General features: G+C 48.8%; 1 protein-coding gene across 4 annotated transcripts in view; it reads left to right on the top strand.

Annotated features, from left to right (window-relative positions):
* Positions 1-23,595, top strand: part of Pxylp1 (2-phosphoxylose phosphatase 1) — a 65,877-nt gene that overhangs the window by 20,293 nt on the left and 21,989 nt on the right. For 2 of the 4 annotated variants that reach the window (XM_021171888.2, XM_021171891.2), the window contains exon 2: positions 12,012-12,143. In XM_021171888.2, the coding sequence (XP_021027547.1) occupies positions 12,065-12,143 (79 nt within the window). In that variant the 5' untranslated portion in view covers positions 12,012-12,064. Of the gene's footprint in view, positions 1-5,558; positions 5,679-12,011; positions 12,144-13,531; positions 13,738-13,951; positions 14,051-23,595 lie in introns of those variants that run through there. The other 2 variants (XM_021171890.2, XM_029481736.1) reach the window with 2 other exon arrangements.

Raw genomic sequence — 23,595 nt, 5'->3', positions numbered from 1 at the left:
CTTTGTTTTTTGTTTGTTTGTTTGTTTTTGTTTTTTGAGGCAGGGTTTCTCTGAGTAGCCCTGGCTGTCCTGGAACTCACTCTGAAGACCAGGCTGGCCTTGAACTCAGAAATCTGCCTGCCTCTGCCTCCCAAGTGCTGGGATTAAAGGCAGGCACCATCACTGCCCGGTGGAAGCATGGTTTCTAATACAGTAACCTCCAGCTATGGCAGGAGCCTTCTTTGCCCAAATAATATGCATTTCTAGAAACTCAGCTTCCAGTCATGATACAGGCCACCTACTTTCTTATGTGGGCTCAACTTTGTAGGAGATGAGTTTAAGAAGGATATCTGCCCAATCCCATTGCTTTATATTCTCCACGTGACTTATGCCCATAGCTCCGCTCCCAGGGTTTCCGCCCTGCACCATTGACCTTAAGCTTTGTGTTGCAATATAGCACCGAGTTAGGCCGATTGTGTCCGTTTGAATAAGAAATGTCTCCCATAGGCTCATGGAGTTGAATACTCAGGCCCCAGTGGCTGTTTGTAGAGGTTGTAAAACTTAAGGAGATGAAGCCTTGCTAGAGGACATGCATGATTTAGGAAGGGATTTAAGGATTTCCAGCCTTGCTGCACTTCTTAGTCTCTTTCCCTCCCTCTCTCCCCGTCCCCCCTCCCCCTGCTTCCTGTGTATGAGGCAGAATGTGCCCAGCCAGCTTTCTGCTCCCTTCCCTGCCACCATGGGTTCCATCCCTCTGGAATTGTCAGCTACAGTAAACACTTTCTTCTTACGTTGTTTTTGGTCCTGGTATTTTATCACAGCAACAGAAAAGCAACTAAGGCAGGGATGGAAGTATTGGGGTGTACAACCGTGCTAGTCCCTTCTTTCCTGACTAGGGCCTGAGACCAAATAACAGTTTGTGTCCCTTCCTAAACTTGACATCTGTGAGTCTGTGTCACAATGCTTTAGCACCACTTAAGATGCAAAGGACACACAAAGTGTTTTTGAGAACCTTTTTTTCGAGCTCTGAATCAAAAATCCATGGGTCCCGATACATACAGGACACCTAGGAGTGGCTCTCCACCTGTCCTGATCCATGAGCAGGAAGGCTCATTCTGTACTGCCAGTCACTGCCAGGGTCGGCTGGGGTGAGGCTGCAGCTTTCTGAAGCATAGTCTAAGGCCATTGTGTAACTACCCCCAAGTGCTAGCAGTGACCCATGGAGGACCTGGTGTCGAGTCCTTTCTTGATCAGGGTACAGATGGTCTGGCAGTGAGCCGAGAGTTTGCCAGAACTCTCGATGTGCTTTCTGCCAGAAAAAGGCCTCATGACACAGAACACCTTTCCGTGGCCAGGATGCATGCTCTGGTCCAGACATCCAGCAAAGCAAAGCCCTGGAAATGCAAGTAGCAAGAAACACAGCATGCATGGGAGCCCGCTTCCCCATGTGCCAGGTTCACTTTGCACATCTTAAGATTTGTGAAGGTTTTTTTTCATTTTGTTTTGTTTATTGATTTATTTATTGCTTGAAAATGTGGCTTTTGTCACTTTGACCTTTGTTGTGCTCCACCTGCAATTCCAGCTTTACAGCCATGATCTTTTGTTGTTGTTTGTCTGTTTTCTTTCTTTCTTTTCTTTTCTTTTCTTTTCTTTTTTTTTTTTAGACAGGGTTTCTCTGTGTAGCCCTGGTTGTTCTAGAACTCATTCTGTAGACCAGGCTGACCTCTGCCTCCTGAATGCTGGGATTAAAGGTGTGCACCAGCACCACCTGGATTTCCTTAACATTTTAAGAGACTTTCAATGGACTCAGTTTGCTTGCAAAATACAATTTAAAAAAAAAAAAGCAGCTGTTTTTAAAGAGGTTTTGGAGAGGTAGCAATGCCAACTGTATGCTGTCTCCTCTCTCCAGGTGCGGTTGGCATTCTAAAATAAGAACACTGGTTTCAGTGCGGCTGCTCCCAGAGCTTCAGGGAGAGCAGAGTGATACAGTTGGCTGAAGCAGACTTCTCCCAGAATGTCGGAAAGAGAGAGCTGAAGTGTACTGGAAAGTGGACTAATAGCTTGCTGAATTCCTTGTTTCAGTCTTGAGAAATGACCAGCTGCCTGGACAGTTTAACTGGGGGAGCTGGTGGGAGAGGTTCTGAGAGAGACCTTGGAAGTTGTAGTTGACAAATTTAGGGAAAAAAATTATTGGGCTTGAAGAGATGGCTCAGCAGTTAAGGGCAGGGCACCACTTGCTCTTCCAGAGACCCAGTTATGATTCTTCGTATCCACATCAGATAGCTCACAACATGTGTGGGATGCACATGCACACACACACACACACATATAAAAATAAAATAAATCTTTAAAAAAAGAAAAATAAAATAAAAATAGTTCATGCTTTTAAAAACACCAACTCTAAATCACGAGCTTTGGAACCTTCTTGGAAAGAAATCACAGATAAATAATTCATTGCTGCATATTTTAGAGAAGCAAATTTTGGAATAAAAGGTCTTGTTGGTAGGACGTGCAGGCTGTGGGAAATGGGGTGCCTGGTTTGCCGCTGCTGGATTATACCTGAGCAAGCCAGCACTGAGGTTTTGAAAGCCTGTAATTATGACGGGATGTGCTTTGATGGCTAGATCTGAAAAGTGCAGGTGCCGTCATCGCTGGCTGAGCTGAGGAGTAATTGTGTGTGTTGTCAAACCTTCTCCAGGTGTGGGCTGTGACAAAACCTCCTGCTCCCTCTTTCTATTCAGGTCTATACCCCAGTCCTTACTGCGTGGGCCTTTGCCAAAAAGTGAATCCTGATTGGTTTTACCCAGCTGTCAGAATCCGTTCTTACATCATTGGTTTGGGCTTTGACATGTAGCTCATTTCTATCGAGGAGAGGAGGGAAGGTCTGTCGGAGAGGCTTCTAGGAGATGCTTAACTGCTCTGGTGAAGTAGAGATGCAGAGGATTGTCCCTGCCCACTACTAGGTGTGACGTGATGCTTGGGAATATGTCATCAGTTTCTGATGCTCTTGGGAGAGCACACGCACAGGAGGTTGCTAAGAGCGGAACATATAGGAAGAGCTTGGCTCTGCAAGTGGTGGGTGCTTCTGAGCTGTTCCTTGCGTGCTGTGACTGTTTGCTGACAGTGTTGCTGTGTCTTGTTGGGTTAGCTAGAGGTATTGCTGTTGTTGTTGTCGTCTACAGCCAACCCATCTTCATGGCCTCAAAAGTAACTTAGAGTTAAAACAAAACAACAAGGTTATATATATCATGATCATGTCTCCTTTAGTGTCCAGGAGTGACACTGAGCCTGGTCAGTAACGAGGTGGGTGTCTACAATCTTCATAGTCCCCAGAGGGGAGTCCCTTGCAAGGGCTTGGTGTTTTGTAGTGCTGACGGTAGACATTTGCCTACTTTAACAGTAGTAAAATAATGCCGGCTTTAAGAGGTTGTGAAATTGGCTGGGATGGGGATTGGGGAGAGACTGAGAATCTTTTAAAACAATTGGAGCTGAGAAGCAATCAAAGAAATCAAGGTGATAGCTTTGCTCCCTGGGGTCACCTAGGGTTCGTTTCATCCACTAGGGTGGTGTTTCTTATCCACATGTGATAAACGCATCACTGGGGCTTGCCACTTGGGAAGGGAAGGCATAAGGGGAAAGGTCCAGGATGCACTGGGGCATGCAACCTCCTGTTGACCTGAAGCTAGCAGACTGCTCACTCATGGCTCACTGGCCAGAACTGGATTTATTACCTGATTACTACGAGTTACAAACGAGTTTGGAAAATACTCTCTCTGGTGATAATAATATGTCCCATTAAGCCTAGAGAAGTCTGTTGGTAAGGGGTACAGTTAGGGGTGCCTGGTCACATAGTGTGTCTGCTGGGGTGCCCCGGAAGGTTACAGGGCAGAGTGTTGGGTTCCACTCTGAATGTGAAGCAGGGTGGGAGCCTTATAGGTCAAGTTTTCCAAACGCACTAGGGCCGTGTGCCAATTTTGCTCTGCCCTGACCTTGAACGAGAAGACATTTTTTGTTTTGTTTTGTTTTGTTTTTCAAGACAGGGTTTCTCTGTGTGGTCCTGGCTGTCCTGGAACTCACTTTGTAGACCAGGCTGTCTTCGAACTCAGAAATCCACCTGCCTCTGTCTCCCAAGTGCTGGGATTAAAGACGTGCGCCACCACGCCCGGCTACGAGATGACATTAAAACCTCTCCCGATTCTGACTTTCTTTGCTATTCTCAATGGGCGGGGCTCTTGCTAGGGGTGGGGAAAGAGTGAGCATAGAGGCAAGGAAGAAGCAGAATTGGTGCCTTGGGTGAGCTGGTGGGCACCAAACTATGTGAGAGTCACAGGGCTGGCACTTACAGGCAACAGTGCTGTCACACTCTTCACAGCCCAGGGCTCCAATTCCTCATGGGGAACCATAACTCACTGAGGGTTAAAACAGAGCCCCTAGAATTATACCTCTTACACACACCCGACTCCCTCCTGTGTGGAAGGGACCGTGTGAGAAGGGATTTATTGCCAGATCACACTGCAAGTCCAAAAGCGTGGAGCACACTGGGCCTAGTGTAACTTTTTACTCACCCAGGGCTATGCTTGGGGACTGACCTACAGTACTGATCTGTATTCTTCTTCTTCCTGCACCACCTCGGGCTGCACCTTAACAGTTGACACATCTGGACATTATATGGTCATGGGTTATGTCACCTTCCCAGGTACCCTAGGTGAGAGAAGTGTTTGGGAAAGCCAGCTATAGGGCAGATCACAGACAGTCAGAGCAGACACCTCCCAGGGTTCCTGGGTGTCACGTGAGACGGCTCTGCTGCACGGAGGGCAGGGGACGCTCTGGGCTTGCTCCTGGAGGAGAAGAGCTGCAGGCAAGAGATTACATCTTAACCTGGAAACAGGGGCCAATCCACAAAGCAAGCCTGTCCGGCAAGCGGGCACTGCTCTGTGGCATGTTTTTGTAAATTACAATCACAGAGACACCAACTCCAGTCTACTCTTCAGGGCAGTTTCAGTCGCCTCTTCCAGGGAGCCCTCCTGCTGTCTCTTAGTCTGGGTATGATCTCCTCTGTGCCCCTCTTTCCCGCGAGGCCATGGTTTCCTGTGGCCCAGTGTTTGGTTTACCCCTTGCCTCACTGATTGGACAGTAAGCTTACTTTTAAGATTATTATTAAATAAACTCACTTTATTACGTTGGACTCACAAATAAAAGCACCACAGAGCCAGATTAAAGTAGCTATTCTAACAAGCCCTTACCCAGGATCAATCTCACTGAACCTCTGTACAGTTAGAAGAGCCCTTCTGAAGCCCTGGAACTCCGCTCACTGTTTTAAACTTTGATTGTCAGTTACATTTTTTATGCACTTACTCAGAAGGAAAAGCCTCGGCAGAATGGAGACGAAAAGCAATTAGCCCTATACCCTCTCTGGTGACTCACGTTCCCTTGCCTGCAGTCTATCTACTTTTTGAAATAAAACTTTTTTTTTTTAAAAAACTGGTTTTGTTTGTTTTTCCACTTTGAACATTGGACATTGTGGAAGCAGAGAATCATGTGATGATCCTTGAGTTTCCACCACCCGGCCTCAGCAGCAGGCAGCATTTTGCCTGCCTCCTTACTTATCCTACCTCAGACATGCAGGTAGTGCCTGCAGAGGCTGGAAGAGGGCGTTAGATCCCCTGGAACTGCACTTACTGATGGTTGTAGGCTGCCAGGTGGGTACCTGGAACTGAATTCAGGTTCTTTGAGAGAGCAACCAGTGCTCTTAACTGCTGAGCCACCTCCAGCTTCACCTCTTGTGGGGTTTGTTGTTGTTGTTGTTTGTTTTTACAATGAATCTTGGTCCTATATCCTTTCTTCTATAAATCTATAATGAATTTCAGCTTTTTTCAAGGTGCCTCCTTTTACCACTGCTCCCCCCACCCCCACCCCAGAGTTCTATGCCTAAGGTCTTTTTTATTTAGAATCTGTTGATGTGAGGAAATACTCTGTTCTGGAATGAATTGTACATTCAGGGGTGAATGAGTGAGTGGGTGGATGGATGGATGCATGCATGCATGGTTGGATGCATGGATGGATGGATGCATGGATGGATGGATGCATGGATGGATAGATGCATGGATGGATGGATAGATGCATGGATGGATGCATGCATGCATGGATGGATAGATGCATGGATGGATGGATTGGCTTCCTCTTTAGAAGCATGCTTACAGTTTAGCTGAAGAGCTCTGGACCCAGACTAACTGTGGTGAGCTCAGGGCACCCCATCCCAGGCTGTTCTCTGTGCTTTGCAGGCAACTCTACAATCCATCCGTCTTCATCAGTCTCCAAGGTTGGTTTATTCTTAGCCGAGCCGCTTTGATTTTGCAATTAAACTCCATTCTGCTGTGACCTTGGAGTCCCCTTCAGATGCAGCCTTTGCCTTGCTTGGCTCGAGCTTACTTTAAATTACATGATTCTTTTTAAAATTATAATGCTCTTTACTTAGGCCCAAATGATCATGATCAAAATGAATCAGTATAACATCTACCCGGAGTATTTTCTTTATTTAATTCTATCTTTCTATTCCTGGTAATAGTACTTCAGCTGCACATATGGAAGATAATTGAATGCATATTTTCTTTCAAGTAGCCATGGTCACATTTCAAATCCTAAATTTTGTATCCTTTGAAGAAGAAACCAAAGCCTGTGGCCTGATGTGGCATTCTTCGTTCTTACTAGGTAAAAAATAGTTCAGGGCTCAGCTCTGGAAGCCTCTGGTGTTGGAATAGTAGCTTAGAGAGATGCCTTTGCCGTGTTTCTCTCCCCTTTTAATTTAGAAGTGGTATTTACCGTAGTGTAAGGGGATCTGCTTATTATCTTGTGCTGGCTCAACTCTGCGCTTCTGCTTTTACTGCTCAGATTTATAGTAAAGTCAAAGGAACTTGGCTGGGTTTTCCTGTTTGTTTAAGCAGAAATTCAATGTAATAATCCTAGGGTTGAGGTATTTTTAGCCAGGGACTTGAGCTATGCCGAGCGAACATCTCATAACAGGTAATACATCAAATGGCATCATATGCTGGAACGTGGGCCGGTTGTTTCCACAGGAGTAGTTTGGTTACGATGCATGTTGGACCAAGAGCATCTTTTGCACGGAAGGTAGCAGGACCTGGGAGATGTTGGAGAACAGGGCATGAGGGAGCCACAGTCCCTCAGAATCACGTCACCCAGCCAACACAGCAGTGAGTCAGCCTGTGGATTTGAATTTCTGTGCTGGGCATAGCAGGCCATGGGGCTTCCCTGTAGGCTTAGAGCCATGGCTAGGACCATTGCGATCTGTGTGAGCGGCTGAGGAGCTAGCTGCATGCAGTAGCTGCCAGCGGTAGGCAGAGAGCTCCAATGGAGACACGGGCATGAAGATTGCAGGAAGGAAGCCCACATGACTTACCATGCCTCCCTTCGCCTCCTGGCTGGCACAGCAAACAGGAAAGAGAGTGGTGGATAACTGAGGCTGCATCCTGGACTGTAGAGCTGAACAGTGAGGCCACACTGGTAATCTTTGGATTTTTTTCTGCTGTGGGAACTTACAAGGTGAGGCATGTGTTCCAGGATGGAAACCCTTGGGCAAGGCTGGACACAGCAGTTGAGCTGAAGTCTCACCATGGAAGAAGACCCACAAATGTGGCCACAGATTTGGGTGCCTGCCCGGATGGCTAGAGATGTGGACCAGTGAACAGGGACGTGCCCAGTGGCCAGGATTGTGGGAAGAAAGTACTGCATGAAGCAGGAGTCACAGTTCTGGAGAGAGAGAGTGAATCCTTGTGTTTAGGTAGGCATGGTGTCTGTGTAACTCCACCAGAGCCAGTGAGTCAGATGTGGCAAGTCTCTTCTGTGGGCCAACTGCTCTGTCTTCTATAGTGTTGACTCCTTGACATCTCTGCTCGCTCGGGTTGTTACCCCCAGGTTTGCTGAAGTCATAATCTCACGATTCAGAGAAATGAAGTGAGTCTCTTGTCTTGAGAGTGTGTGGAAAATATGTAAAACTAGGAACGGAACATAGATCTATGGCCCTCTGTAGCCTAGCCCTCTCTACTCCATTAGGGTACCTTCCACTGAAGGAGTGTCCCTGGCAGGGAATCCTTGCAACAGTAATACTTTTGGCAGAGCCATGCTGCCCGGTTCCCACCGACGAGCATCACTGACCTTTTGGCTTCTTAGCTGTAGACCACTATCTTCAAATCCCTGCAGATTTTAGGCTCTGTCAACATTATTTAGCCATTTTTAAAATGAAGAACAAAGCACAGTCTCCATTCCCACATCTACCGAAGCGGACTCCAGAGAATGAAGTGGACCCCAGAAGCTGTTGTGTGGCTATCTCACGGTTTAGGCACCCTCAAGCTGGACTGTGTGCTGAGCTGTCAAGGATGTGACCCAACAAGACTCTGATCCTGCTGAAGAGTCAGATAGGGCACAGGAACCTGGGCAGGGGCGTGGAAGAGAAACACAGGGCATGCTCCCATTGAGCAGTCAGGGTAGGCAGGAATGACAGCAATCCAGAGATTAGAAGCTGCAAGGTAGCTTCAGGAGCCCAGCCATCTGGTTGACCCAACGCACCCTCTGTTTTAGGTCTGGGCCTAAATACGGTCCTTTCTCCAGAAGTGCTCAGCATGTGGAGGACTATGGACAGGATAGAAAGTAGTACTGAGGGTGCAAATCCTGACCTGTTCTCTGGGAAAAGATGTAGGACATTTTTTTTTTCTTTTCTGTCAGTAAGTATTGTATCAAGTCCCGAGCCTACTGGCTTAAAACATCAGTCCTTATTTTTGTGTGTGAGTTTGGCCCTGAGTTTCCTGGACTGATTCCGCCGATCATCGATGGCTGCTGGCTTGGCTGAACTGGGAGTCTTAGGTTCCCTCATTCACGTACAATGAGTGACAGGCTAGTTGGTTGGAGAAAGCCTCTGCAGGCGCCGTTGTGTTGGTTCCTCCAGCGGATAAGCCTGGAAATCCTCTCAGAGCCCAGTTCTAATGCCGTTCAAGCCCCTTCATGCAACCCATCTGCCACTTTCCCATTATCTGAAACAAATCTCTTGGCTAAACTGGGAGTCAGTTTGGGTGCTTGTGTGGTCAGTCCAAGGACACAGAAAAAAGCCCCAAGTGGAAGCCACTGCTCTAATGCATCATGCTGCAAACCTGGATTTAACTCGGCAAGTAGCAGTTGTTGCTACCTGCTGCCCACCTGAAGAGAGCTCTGAGCCATACTGTGGGGGATTCCTTAGGAAACATCAGCATCAGGCAAAACTGTGGGCAGCGCACAGCAGTTGTAGCAGCCTGTGTCAGTCACTGAGGTGGGAAATCCCCCAAGGGGCTGGGGCAGAGAGCTAATGAAGGGCAGGCCAGCTGGAGTCCAGAAGCCAAAGGAAGTCATTGTCTCCTGCATGCAAGCATGGGGCTGCCAAACAGCAGATCTAGCTTAGGACTGGGGCAAGAGATGCCATCTGGACCCAAGAATCAGGAAGGACAGAGAGTTTTCCTGGGCCAGCACAGTGAGATTCCAGCCCAGAGCGAGAGTCCTGAGGACCAGATTGGAGTCAGATCAGCAGAGGGAGAGATGTGGATAAGAACACAAGAATGCTAAGAATCCATCCTATACTGTTCCCTAGAGGAAAGACTCGATCACAAGGCGCATAGATGAAATGACTACTAACAGCCATCTTCTCTGGAGTGTCTCCTGCATGCCAAGATTGTACTTAGCCTGGATTTTGGTCCAGACAACACCCTGAGGCAATTAGTCCAAACTTCCAGATGAGAAACTGCCTCGGGGAGGTTCAGTAGCTGGCATCGGTCACCAAGCTTGTAATGTGTCTGACCCTAAAGCACCTAGCCCTTTCTCTGCAGCAGGCTGCTGCTGATGTTGCACAAGACAGCATCATTAGGCAGCCAGGCCTGAAGGATCCTTCTAACAGCAGAACTTGGGAAGACCCTAGCACTGCCTCCGGGGCAGGAGCTCTGAAAGACAGGCATGTAGAGGAAGAGAATGTTCAAAGATGGTATCAGCCACAAAGGATGTCCGAGGAAACCATGAAGAGAAGCCCCGGTTCATCTACTTATACAAAGGATGCTCTAAGCCTTCCTTCCCATCCCACAGTATTTGCCCTCTTGCTTCCAGAATTAAAAGGATCACCAAGGCTTGAGTGGTAACATTCAATAATGGTAAGTTTGAGGCCAGCCTGGGCTACATGGTGATACCCTGTAAAAAACAAAAAAGCAAACAAATGTCCACATCAGAATCATTATATTAGGTCATCAGTAGGATCAACCCAGTCAGGAAAGATTAGGCACCAAGGGGCTCTGAGACCCATGGCCATACAAGGAAGGCACAGAAGTTCTGACACTGAGAGTGAACTTGGCCTGTGCTGTCAACAGGCTTTGATGAGAATCAGTGTGTAGATGTTGAAGGAGACACTGTAGCCCCTGAGAAAGAACTCTAGAGCTGCAGAAACGTCACCTCACACCCTGCACTGCCCACTTAGGAATCTCTCAGTCACAAGCTTCAGTTTCCTGTCTGTGCAGTAGAAATGCACTCACCAACCTAGCAGAGTATGAACAAGATGACAATCCGGGTGCACCTGGACCCCACTTAGTGAATAGAAACCTCTGGAGATAGATGGTTGTGAGCAGTTAGAAAACCCTGGTTCCTGGAAGAATGCAACAAAGGTTGGCTGCTGCCTGGCTTCCTGGTGCTTCCTACAGATGAGGGGCGCTGGTGGTCTTCTGTGAGGGGTCAGTGGATTTTAATTTGTCTTGTAGCAAAAAGATGTCCCTTTGGTAAATAAAATTGTGATAGGTCCCTTCCTAAAGGAATGGTGCAGGTTTGTGGGATGAGGGTGGGGATGGAGGGGTGCAGGGCTCTGGCTCCTGCCTCAGTCCCAACAAATCTACTTTTTCATGAAGGAGCTTATTGAGTCAACCCTCATGTGCTGCGCCTCACCCCAGGGAGCAGGTCAGTGGCCCCTGGAACACTCAGTCATGCCATCCTCACACTAGCAGGCGAGCGTCTGTCTGATTCTGTCTATCCAGGCTCTGTGGAGATTGTAATGGAAGTGTGTAAAGATGCAGGTTTGTAGCAGCTATTATAATCCTATTGTTAGAATCTTGAGACTGCTTTCAAGGAAGATACAGTTTCTAGGTTCTGCTTAAAACCCCAGTGAGAACCAGAAGAGAAGCCTGATCTGCTGGTGAGACAGCTCAGCAGGCAGAGGCGCCCCTGGTGGCCTGAGTTCAATTTTCAGGACTCCCGTCAGAATGGAAAGAAAGAGGTGACATCACGAGGTTGTCCTCTGACCTGCACAAATGCACTATGGCACATACACAAACGCCCCACAAACACAAATAATAAACAGAACCTCACATGTAAAGTTGGTAGAATAAAATTACAGTTTTTCATGGATGGAAAATTAAGGATCTTACTCAGTATTATAAAAGTAAAACTTCTGTAACATATTTCTGATATAGTTGGAAGAAATTAGAATGTGGGAGGGGGACCTGCAGGAAGACCCCAGACTGCAGACTCTCAATGGTCTGGAGTGGGTGATGCCTCTGAGTGGCCCGTGAGGCTGGTTGCTATAGGAGCACACCCAGCATCCCTGAAAGCAGTATTATGGGACACACTGCAATGGCTGACATCCAGAATGTGATGCATGGCCAGGGTCACGTTGGCAAACAGTTCATCCGAAGGTTGAAGACTTCAGTGTTTGAGGTTATAATGGGATGAGCTGGTCCACCTGCAGGATTTGTTGTCTGTGACGTTGTCCACGCTTTCATTCCTTTGTGCTTCTCTCTGGACTGTCATGCCTGTAAACATCTCTTCACCTATTGATGGCAGATGAGGGAAGGGCTAACAAACCCTTTCACTTGGAAGAGTGTTCTCATCGGACTTCATCTCGGGGCAGAGACTTGTTTGTTCTTCTGCTGGGATGCCAGGGGATGGGCTAACTGGATTACTTCCAGGTGACACGCATGACGTTCTCCTTGAACACGTGTTCCTTGCATTTGTGTCTTCCACAGGACGGGTTCCCGATTGGAGGTGAAACCATGAAGAGAACGTAGGACACACAACAATGCTTCACCGTAATCGCTTCTTGGTGCTGCTGGCCCTGGCTGGGCTGTTGGCTTTCCTGAGCCTCAGCCTGCAGTTCTGTAAGTATAGAGGGAGCTTGAGGATCACAGGAGGGTAGGTGGCTTCACTGGCAAACGGAGGGTCTGGGTGTGTGAGCAGTGAGGAAGCCCTGGGGCTTTTTCATCATTGGTGCCCATGGTGAAAGTTGCGAGCAGGAGTCCTAAACTGGCATCTTTTCTTTTTTTTGAATCCAGGTCTCTCTCTGTAGCCCAGTCTAGTCTCAAGATAATGCCCTCCCCCTTCTTCAGCCTCCTGGGCGTGTGCCACCACACTCACGCCAGCCTTGGGATACACTCTTAGAATATATGTGTTCTAACTGCTTGCTTATTACTGCAATTTTCTTTGCCATACATCGCAAGGTACTGGGGATCCTCCTCGCTTTCCCATTCTGAGCAGAGGCATTCGGTTCCTTGAGGACCGGGTGGCCATTTTATATTCAGTCACTGATGGGGCTGGAGTAGATCAGGATAGGGTGGGGAAATTGGGTCACTGCTGTGAATCCTGGCTCCTTGGAGGCAGAAGCTGCACACGGAAGGTCCCAGGTAGCCAGTAAAGACTCTCTGGTAAAGCTTGTCCGTGGGCCTCACCATCCCCCATTTTTCACTGAGCCCTTATGCTCACACTGTACCCCAAGTCTGTGCTGCCCACACTTGCCATGAGAGCTCAAATCCCGCTCCAGTATCTCATTGATTGCAGCCCTCCAGTGGTGGCCCCACTGTCACCTGTGTCCCACCCTCTACTTGGTCTTCTCCAAAGAACCAGTCTTGCCCTGTGCTCAGCCCTACCACCCTGCCCCAGCCGGCTGTTCCCCTGTCTTCTTTCCATCCTTTCAGTCCTTGCCTCACCTCCTCCAGATACCTTCCGTTGCTCACAAGGGTTGATGCTTCTGAGGTGAACATCAGGAGTTCCTGAGCCAGCTCCCTTTTGCTGCTTACGAAGCCTCCCTGTACTGTTGCCCTGTGTATCTCAGAACCCCACATGCCCAGTACAGAGTGGATGTCTCTGAATGAATGAATGAAGAGTGTATGTCCACTCTGAAAGCATTTTCCTTTCCTTTGTTTTCTGTGTACCGGAAACTGAGGAGGTGCTGATAAAATGCTAAGAACTATGTGCTCGCTGTCGCCTGGCTTCTCTGTTTTACCACCTCACCCTGGTGGGTGGGAGACAAGCATTTGTCACCCCCCAGGAGTTCTGTGAGGAGGTGCCATTTCTGTTTCACTTGGAGGGGCAGAAAGAGGAGCAGGTGGCTCAGTCAGTGGGATGTGGTGCGTGCACAAGAATGTGGGGAGAGTTGTCCTCAGGAGTGGGCGATTTGAAGAAAGGAAGCTTTGAGTAGGCTCGCCTGACTTACCTCCAGGGTGGTATATGGTTAGGCTCACCTCTGTGCACGTAAAGAGCTATTCTCACCATGAAGAAGCTTAAAAAATACTTATTTCATCTTTCCAATATTGGAGGTGGTCAAGAGAAGGTGACCAGAGACGTGCAAAAATACTCCAGATGGCTAACGACCTGCAAAAATAGAATTCCTTCCCAAAAAAGGTGGCTTGTGGCTTTCAGTGGTTTCATTGTCTGTAGTTTTTCACACTGGAAATTTTCCATCGTTCGGTGAAGGAGGTGGGACCTGCAGTCAGCTTGAGATTTATCCTGAGCCCCGGGCGGGTTGCGAGAGGCGAATGTGGCTGACTGGTGTTCCCCAGACATCTCGCATGAGCTGGCCTGTGAGGACTGAATGGCCCTGTGTGTCTTGCTTGGGCTACGCTTCTGAATGTTCGTCTGTGTTAAGAGGGCCGCTTTTCAGCCACATTTTTTTTAAAGGAAAATTTTGCAGGATAAATTGGCCTGGCTGGACCTGAGCTCTTCACTCTGGAGTACCTTGCAGTTGAGAAAGCTTAAGAAATGGACGTCCGTGCGGCCTTTCTCCTTCTGGGTAAACTGCAGCTTTGACACCTGCCTGCTTCTGTAGAACTGGCACTCCATCGCTTTACTCATTTGCTTGCTTATTATTATAGTGTGAGAAACTTCATGGGTTCACAAAACAAGGATTGACTCATGCTTTTGGTCTTGCCCTGAAATACGCAGGCTTTTTCTTTATTGCTCCAAAAGAGTGACAAATCTTTTGAATACCATGTTGGAGATATTATTTGAAACAATATAGTTGAGGTTATCAACTATAATGTTTTGTGTGTGCTTTAAGTAAAAAGTATGGTTTTCATTCTTCAAAACTATTGCGTATCTCATTATATGTTCTTGGTAAATTTTCTTGTTGCTGTTTTGGAAATGGAAATGTTTTGACGCAGGTTAGGATTGAGAAACGGGATTATTAAAACAAGCTCGTCTTCCTGTGGGCAGAGAACGTGAGTCTTCAGGCCACATGCACTATTAGGTATGTGGTGTGATCAGCACTGTGGAGGCAGAGGCAGTGGGGAAGGGGACAGTGGAGCATAACGTGCTGTCTGTTTGTAGCTTCTCCACACATGTCCGTCTTCTATGATGCTAATGGCCTCCATATGCTGAAGGTCCTTACTAAAGTTACTTGGGTTTTGTTTGTTTTTCTTTTGAAAAAAAATATTTTCAGTTCCTTAGTATGTACAGTGGGATAATGGCTTCTCAAATTCAAGGATCCTTTGTTACGCAGTGGAAGATAATTAGGGGATGAGGACTTCTGAATCATTCATTTCTGCTTTTTCTGCATGCTTACAATCGCCCGTCCTTCCTCGGCAGCGTCCCTTTGCTGTATGTTTTGTGCCTGTTTCTCTGTGTTCTCACTGGCACTCCCCAAATGGCAGTGTGACAGGCACACAAGGCTCTGAAGTGGTGGCCTTGCTTTCTTTGAATGTTAGCTTCCTCATCCAGCAGCTGGGTCCTCTGCAGACAGTTAGTCGTAATTTTGCAAGGCTGGTGTGAGAGGAGACACTTCAGGAAAAGCCATGGTTCGTGAAAGCCTCTTAGATACCTACTGCTGCTTTGCAGAATTGGTAGGAGAACTTAGACTTTTAGGAGAGCCCCTGGCTCGTGGAAGCTGATGTTTCTTCTGTAAAACAGAGCTGATAATTATTGTCTTACAAGGGTGGCTGAGAGCTTTTGGGAAAACCCTTGGCCCACAGAAGCATACTGACCATAAGTCTGTAAACTAACCAGAGTATATGATCATGGTATTCTGGCATCCCAGAAGGTGGTCAGGGCTTATGTTACTTGAGCTGTGTGGTGAAAGAGAACTTAACCCTAACACTAACCCTAACCCTAACCCTAACCCTAACCCTAACCCTAGCCCTAACCCTAGCCCTAGCCCTAGCCCTAGCCCTAGCCCTAGCCCTAGCCCTAGCCCTAGCCCTAGCCCTAGCCCTAGCCCTAGCCCTAGCCCTAGCCCTAGCCCTAACCCTATCCCTAGCCCTAACCCTAACCCTAACCCTAGCCCTAGCCCTAGCCCTAGCCCTAGCCCTAGCCCTAGCCCTAGCCCTAGCCCTAGCCCTAGCCCTAACCCTAACCCTAACCCTAACCCTAACCCTAACCCTAATCCTAACCCTAACCCTAACCCTAGCCCTTTTAATCAGAGTGCATTGGCTGACAGTTCATCTCTATGGTGCTTACAGTACTCAGACCTGGGAGGCATCCTCTACCTACAGTAGTGAAAGCCAGTATTGTCTTAGGCATCTATGGCGTCTGCAGTGTCTTCTCTGCAAGCGGCGTTAGCCTGTTGTGTATAACCTGAATGGACACACAGACACATTTGCACTAGGCATGGCATGGACCTTCTGAGAACTCAGTGCCATGTCAAGGTGGCCTGGGTCATGTGTTCTCCCCACAGGAGACACACCCTGACGGTCACTCTAAGGAGTATAGTGTCAGGACGGTCATTGCGCCCAATCACATGTTGTGCCTTCACACTCTGAATTCTCAGGCTTACTAATTTTTCTCTTTCTTTATTGATGCATAACAGCATATGTGAGCTTGTTCTTTAGCTAACATTCTTGAGTTGTCCCAGGGCTCAGACCTCCTGGAACCACAGGCAGCTCACTGATCAGTGGAGGTGCCTCGGGAGCAGTGTAGTGCTGGCCAGGCAAGGGGTAGGGCATGGTAGAGGGGACAGAGCGAGGACCCTGCAGCCTGACTGCAAACCAAATCCCTGTCCTGTTGCTACCCAGATTTCTGAGCTTAGAGGAGCGATTTGCCTTCTCTGTGCCTCAGTTTCCTCTCAGAGAAGAGGGAACCTTGAGTTGGTAAGGGCTTCTGTAATGTGGTACAGTGCCTGGCACAGAGTAATCCTGACATGTAGTAATTAAGATCATGTCTGTGTGGCAGGGTGCTGTAGCAGGATAGAGGACAAGAATCCTGTCTAGTCCAGGGAGTCAGGGAACACTTGAGGCCATTCTTGAGGGAAAGTAGGGCAGAGGACATCTTGCTTGAAGAAGAGTGAGATTTGTTGGGGAGGGCACTGGAGAAGACTGTCCCTGGCAGATGGAGGCTGGGCAGAGGCAGAGCAAGAGGGGGCCCCAGCCGCAGAGACACCACCGTACAGCTGGCATATTGGAGAGTACACGGCCCAGTTCTGTTTTCCAGAATGCGGATGTCTGAATGCTTAGATCCTCGTTGCCTTGGGTCTTGTTTAAAATGCATATTCCTAAACAAGCGGACAAAAATGCTCTTGATCCTGCCTACAGAATCTGACTCTTGGTGGGAGCAGAGCCCAGAAATCCATGTTAAGAGGCAGCACCCGGCTGTGGCTCATGTAGTGTGAACTGGTGGGAGGTGATACTGGGTGATGCAGCTCAGCAAAGACTGGGGGTGGCCCAGATGCAGGCCTTGGCCCAGGAAGGAAGAAGCAAAGCCTGAAGGGGCATGGTGTGCATGGGCTTCATGGGCATGGTGTGCATGGCTTCGTGGCTCCTTGGAGGGATACTGAAGCAGAGCCACTCTCCCCGGAAGCCTCGGAGTCTAGCTTGAATAGTCACTAGGTGCTGTGCATATTTGTATATTTACACAGAGGGCTTCTGCAGTGCTGTGCTTGGGAGGAAGACAAGAGTTGAGGGAAATGAAATGTCCAGATCATAGGTGAGGAGAGGAAGAGGGCTTAGGACATGACACATCGTGGACAGAGCTCACGAAGGAGAGGTGGGCTGGGGAGCCAGTAAGCAAGGTGCACAGGGTGGCTGGAGGCATCTGAGGGCTGGCTGGATACAGTGTCCTGCCCAAAGTGGGTCTTGGTGGAAAGCCTAGGAAAGGGCAGGTTTGTCCAGCCACCGTTTGTGGCTTGCTCACCACTGCGCAGTCTGGGCTGGGGAGGGCTTGGATCATGTAGACGCTGTGAACTTGTTTGGTTTGGCCCAGCCAATGCTTTCAGGTTTTAAAAATTATTTACCAGTTTCACACAAATAAACTTTCAGCTCTTGTTTGAAGAATCACTGGCCCTGGCACAGGCGACTCTGTCCCATCCTGATTCGTCTCCACTGCAGCAGTGCTTTTCCCCGGAAAAAGAAAGGAGGCAAAGTTGAGATCCTGGGGAGACGGCGGAGAGAGGATGGAGGCAGGACATCTGGGTAGGGAATTTAGACAGGAGCTGTGCAGAAGCCAAGGAGAGAGGGTACCCTTCCGGAAGGGGTCAGGAGGACAGACTTGGGAAGTTCCACCAGCTCTGTGCATGGGGTGGTGTGTGTGTGTACGGTGCAGTTCTGTTGGTTTTTATGATCAGAACCAGCATTCTTCCTGTCATCTCCAGACGCCATACTCTGTCCTTGCCTGGTAGAGATTCCCCTGTCTACTGGGAGAGAAAATGACAGCACGTGGTAGAACCCTGAGAATTAAGCTGCCTCTGCATAGCGGGGCCAAAAAGGACGCAGTCGCTTTGCCCTTGGTTACGTAGACTTCTGAGCCCTGTGTGCTCCTTCTAGCTGGCTGTTGGTAGGTGCAGCATCAGTTGCATGGCGGACCCTGGAGGCCTGCTGTGCATGGCATCACATGTTGGATAAAGGCAGCTGAGCGTAAGTCCCTTGGCTGCAGAACAGTCTGGAGCCTGCACCCAGGCAGGGGACCGCACTGGCCTCTGCTCCTTGTCTTGTGTACATTTTTTTTTTTTAAAGAAGGCATGAAATACATCCAGTGTGTGAACTGGTGTGTTTGGAAAACCTTTGTGTATTTCCATGGGCAAGGTTTAGAGACGGATTCCTTTAGAGAGCACAGAGTCCCGGCTGGCAGAGTGGCTCAGTAGATAAAAGTGCCACCAGGACAGCCTGAGTTTGATTCTCAGAACCCACACGGCAGAAGGAGACAACCAACTCTCACAGGTGATCATTTCAAGTCTGCATATACACTTTGGCATGAATACACACACACACACACACATCTTAAAAGTGAGCTAAGGGTCTGATGTGCTACACACAGTTCTTACCATTCTTAATTGAAATGCTTAGGAGCTGAGTGTTTCTCATTTAGGGCTGCAGAATATTTGCATATACATAATAGAATGAATGTCTTGAGGATTGGACCCAAATCTGAACATGAAGTTCATTTGTGTTTCATATATTCTGAACCACCCACCAAAGAGCATATAGGAGCTGGTCCGAGACGCCCACCCAGCACATATGTACCAGAGGGCTGCCGTGTCTGGCCTCAGTGGGAGAGGATGTGCCTAGTCCTGTGGAGACTTGATGTACCCGAGTAGGGGGCTGGGGGGCTGCCTTCTCAGAGGCAAAAAGGGGAGGGGGGAACTCTTGAAGGGAGGAAGCATTTGGGATGTAAATAAATAGACACCTAGCTTGTAATGGCTCCCAGCCTGATAGGACCTGCTCTTCCAGCCATGCTCTGCCATGATCCCCCGGCTCACGCAGGCAGCCAGCTCAGTGGAGATCCTCAGGGACTTGCTACACCAGGTGGCTCATGGTGAGGCAACATTAAAATGGGGGAAACATGAAAGGCAGTGTATTGTGGCTCAATAAGTTCACAAAGAGACGTGAGGTTCGACCGTTTGATTGGGCTTCTCTGTTAAATCCAAGCAACCGAATCTTCAGTTGTGGTTTTGCCCTTCCCCACCTCTCCTATAAACAAGACCCAGCCCAGCCATGAACACAAGTGACCAACAGCAGATAACAGAACTGCAGGCTTTTTCTTGTGGTTCTGGTTCTCATGGGCAATTACAGCAGACTTTTTTTTTTTTTTTTTTTTGATCCAGCATAGCATGGAGACAGGAGGTGGGCATTTAAGATAATTTCATGGTCTGAGGAGACCTGAGGGAATTGTGGGAACTGGCTGTTAGAGGAAATCACTATTATTCCTTGGCAGATGGATGAAAGAGAGAGAGAGAACTCCAGAGTCCTTTAGATGATGGAGAGAACCTGGAGCAATGTGGAGGCAGGATGGAGGCGGTACCCTGTGCTCAGAAAAGATGCTAACTCAGGGGAACTGAATGTCTGCACTGCTGCTGCTGCTGCTGCTGAGGTGGCTGAGGGGTCGGGAGATGGGCTCACTGTGCTTCTGGGGATGTGGACAGCAGCACTCAGTGTCCCCTCCTGGTCACACGTTGAAGAGATTATAAGGCAGGGGGTGGGTGTGTCTGGAGAGATAGCTCTGTGATGAAGAGCACTCTCTGTTCTTGCAGCAGACCCAGGTTCACCCACATCGAGTGGCCTCACAACCACCTGGAGGTCCCAGCTCCAGGGGATCCGATGCCTCCTGGCCTCCATGTCCACCTGCATGCCTGTGGGGTACATTTACTCACGCAGGCTATGTTTATATATAAATACAAAATAAACCTTTAAAAGAACGTATAAGGAACAGAAATAAACATTTGGAGGCCAGACGTGGAAATACCATGTCTTGATCCTTTAGCATCTTCTATGCCCAGGTGACCCCAGGTCATCCACCACGGCCACCCTAATGTAGGTCCACTTTGCTTTACAGAGGGAGGTTAGAAAGGTAGAGATACCTGCCCAGAGCAGTCCTGGGTCCCACACCTTGCTTGCTGAGCCCTCCCCAGCCCAAGCTGCCTCTCAGCAGTCAGAACCAGACAGACTTTAGTGGAATACCAGTCAGATTGTGGTCCCTGAGAAGGTGACCAGCCCAGGTTGAGGTCCCAGTGAGGGCAAAGCAGGCCCTGGAGCTAGGACGGTAAGATATAGATGGCAGGCCAGATCTTGGTCTCCATGGAAACTATGCTGGCAACATCACTAGAGTGTGGTTCTTTTTTTTTTTTTTTTTTTTGGTTTTACGAGACAGGGTTTCTCCTGCTTGTGGACGTTGTACATCGTGGTGCGGAGCCTAGTGCGCACCACGATGTACAACGTCCACAAGCAGTTGGTCTCCATGGAAACTATGCTGGCAACATCACTAGAGTGTGGTTCTTTTTTTTTTTTTTTTTTTTTTTTTTGGTTTTACGAGACAGGGTTTCTCTGTATAGCCCTGGCTGTCCTGGAGCTCACTTTGTAGACCAGGCTGGCCTCGAACTCAGAAATCCGCCTGCCTCTGCCTCCCGAGTGCTGGGATTAAAGGCGTGCGCCACCACGCCCGGCTCTAGAGTGTGGTTCTTAACCTGTGGGTCATGATCTCTTGGGGGATGTGTGTCAAGGGACCTGTCCTCAGAAGGTTAATATCAGATATCCTCACATCAGATATTTACATTATGTTAATAACAAATTTACTTTAATAATACTAGAAAAATTACAGTTATGAAGTAACAATGAAAATAATTCTGTAGGTTGGGGTCACCACAACATGAGGAACTGTATGGAAGGTTACTGTATTAAACTGTAGAGAAAGGTTGAGAGCCACCGTACTAGAGTAACTTGTGTGGCAGCTGAGCCCAGAGACAAAGTTGAAGTGACACTTTATCCTGATCATGTGTACAGTCCCTGGGATGGATACCTGTAGTTTCCAGCATGGAACTTCAGTCTTCCAGGTGTCTGCACAGAGGAAGAGAAGCAGACAGATCAGACATGCTGAGGGGATGTTGGGAGGGAGAGCTTTGAAAGCCACCCCACCTCCACCTCGAAACTGTCTTCCTTTGGGGGCAGCCTGTCTTTTCTGGAAAGGGACCTTGTTAGCCTGCATAGTCAGGTCCCTTCCTTGGGTTAGTTGGCAGGCAAGAACAGGGCATGGAGGAACAGCAAGGAGACCAAACTGGACCATAGTGTTGGTATAGCGTAAAGCTGCTTGTCTTAGTTAGGGTTTCTCTTGCTGTGATAAATCGCCATGACCAAAAGTAGCTTGGGCAGGAAAGGATTTATCTTAGCTTACAACTGTAGTCCAGCATGAAGGGAAGTCAGGGCAGGAACCTGGAGCAGGAACTCGGGCAGACGCTATGGAGGAATTCTGGCTTTCTCCCCATGACTTGCTCAGCCTGTTTTCTTGTATACCTCAGACCCATCAGCCCAGGGGTGGCACCATCCACAATGGGCTGGGCCCCCTTGTGTCATTAATCATGAAATGTCCCACAGGCTTACCTGCAGGCCAGTCTGATGGAGGCATTCCCTCAGTTGAGGCTCCCTCTTCTCAGATGACACTCACGTGTGTCAAGTTGACAAAACACTAGCCAGCACGTTGCTGTCCCCAGGTATGGGGTTTCCCTACAGGAGGAAAGGGAGTGTTGTCATGGATGCAATAGTGCCTGCCTTTCCCATGCTCCATCAAAGTCAGCCCGAGGTACCCGTGAGATGCTCGCACAGGAGGCTAAGGCTCCAACAGGTAGAGGAGGGCCAGGCTGTGAGTTCCCTCTGCATCACTGTGCTCATCATGCCACACAGAAACAGCTGACAGGGCAGGTTTCAGAGAGATCTGGGTTCCCCATAAAGGGAAAAGCACGGCACTGGGAGGTTGTGGCTGAGATGGCGTGGGATCATGTTCACATGGTAGCAGATTAGGAAGCAGAGAACTAGATAGGAACCAAGGTAGACTGTAATCTCAAAGGACTGTCCCTGGAGCTCTGTTTTCTCCAGCAAGATCCTACCATTTAAAGGTTCAACAGTCTTCCACCAGCCAGGGAACAATAACATGAGCATGTGGGGACACTTCAGATACAAACCATAACAAGGGATCAGTAGATTTGTCTTCTGCTCTCGGTCAGGACCTTGAGATGAGGAAGTGAGCTGACACTATATAGCCACTGGCTTGACACTCCGGAGGAAGGACACTGGCGGTGTCTGTGCAAGTCAGAGGTTCCCAAATATTGAGCTGGCCTCAGACACTTGGCTGAAACATCCCCGCTGACCCATTCATTACTGTGGCGGTAGGAATAACTGATGTGGCCTGAGGCCCGAGGGCCAGCCACCAGACTGTGCTGGGAAGTTTGACTAACTGATTCTGGGCCACTTCTTCCATCCTGTGGGACTTGGAAGAGAATCAACCAAAGTCAGAACCGAATCATCAGATGTGGGTTTTGCTTCAAAGAAGTTCATAGCTCTGGCAGCTGGGCCAGGCTCTCGTTAGTTAGCTAGCATTTGCCTGAAGATGGTAGTGACCGTTCACGGCACATTTCCTCTGTAGCAGAGTCTCTGTGGTGCCCTGAAACCAGTGACCAGAGGGTGCAGGAGGTGTCATGACTAAGGACCTCCCCCTTCCCCTCAAGGTTTAAGTGGTTTCCGCTCTCATTTATTAGTGGTTGCTGGACAGATGCATAGGCTTCAGCCTGAGGAGGTAGGGCCAGGGCTTGTAGCTCTCAGGAAGCCCCTTGGCTCCCTCTCCACTACGGCTTATGGTACACTTTCTGGCTGATGGCTGGATTAGGGCCGGTTGAGCCTAGTCAGCACTGCCTGCCCGTGAGGCCTGGAGGCCAGGTGGAGAGAGGGAATTGGGGAAGGGAACATTTTTGTCATCCTCCTGCTTTCGAGGAGTTTGCTCTTTGCTTCTGAGAGTAGGGGACTGACTTGGTCAGTGTGTGAGGAGACACCATGACCAAGGCAACTCTTATAAGGGAAAACATTTAATCGGGGGCCGGCTTAACAATTTCAGAGGTCTATGGTGGGAAGCACGGTGGTACATGGGCAGACACGGTGCTGGAGAGGTAGCTGAGAGTTCTACATCTGGATCAGCAGGCAGCAGGAAGAGAGAGAGAGGCACCGGGTCTGACTTGAACTTCTGAAACCCCAAAGCCCATTCCCACTGACACACTTCCCCCAACAAGGCCACACCTCCTAATCCCTGTCAAGTAGTGCCACTCCCTAATGACCAAGCCTTCAAATATATGAGCCTAGGGGGGCCGTTCTTATTCAAACCACCACCAAGCTGTAAAGGGAGGCCTTGAAGGGGATGCTCAGGCCTTAGATGCTCTCTGTCATTTCTTTGAGACTCTGTTAGCATCTTCATTCAGGCATTACAGGGGTGTGGACAGGATGAAATGGGATGGAGGCTGATGGAGATCTTCTTTCTGCTTGATGATCACATGACAGAGAAAGTGCCCGTGGATAGCCAGTTACCAGGGAGAACTTACTGTGCCACACATGTCACCCACAGTGGCATTGTGGCCCCAGGGCACACACCGAGAATTGAGCA

The sequence above is a fragment of the Mus caroli genome, chromosome 9 (assembly GCF_900094665.2).
Source record: "Mus caroli chromosome 9, CAROLI_EIJ_v1.1, whole genome shotgun sequence".
Lineage (NCBI taxonomy): Eukaryota > Metazoa > Chordata > Mammalia > Rodentia > Muridae > Mus > Mus caroli.
Note: the sequence above shows the minus strand (reverse complement) of the source record. Positions and strands in the feature narration are given on the sequence as shown.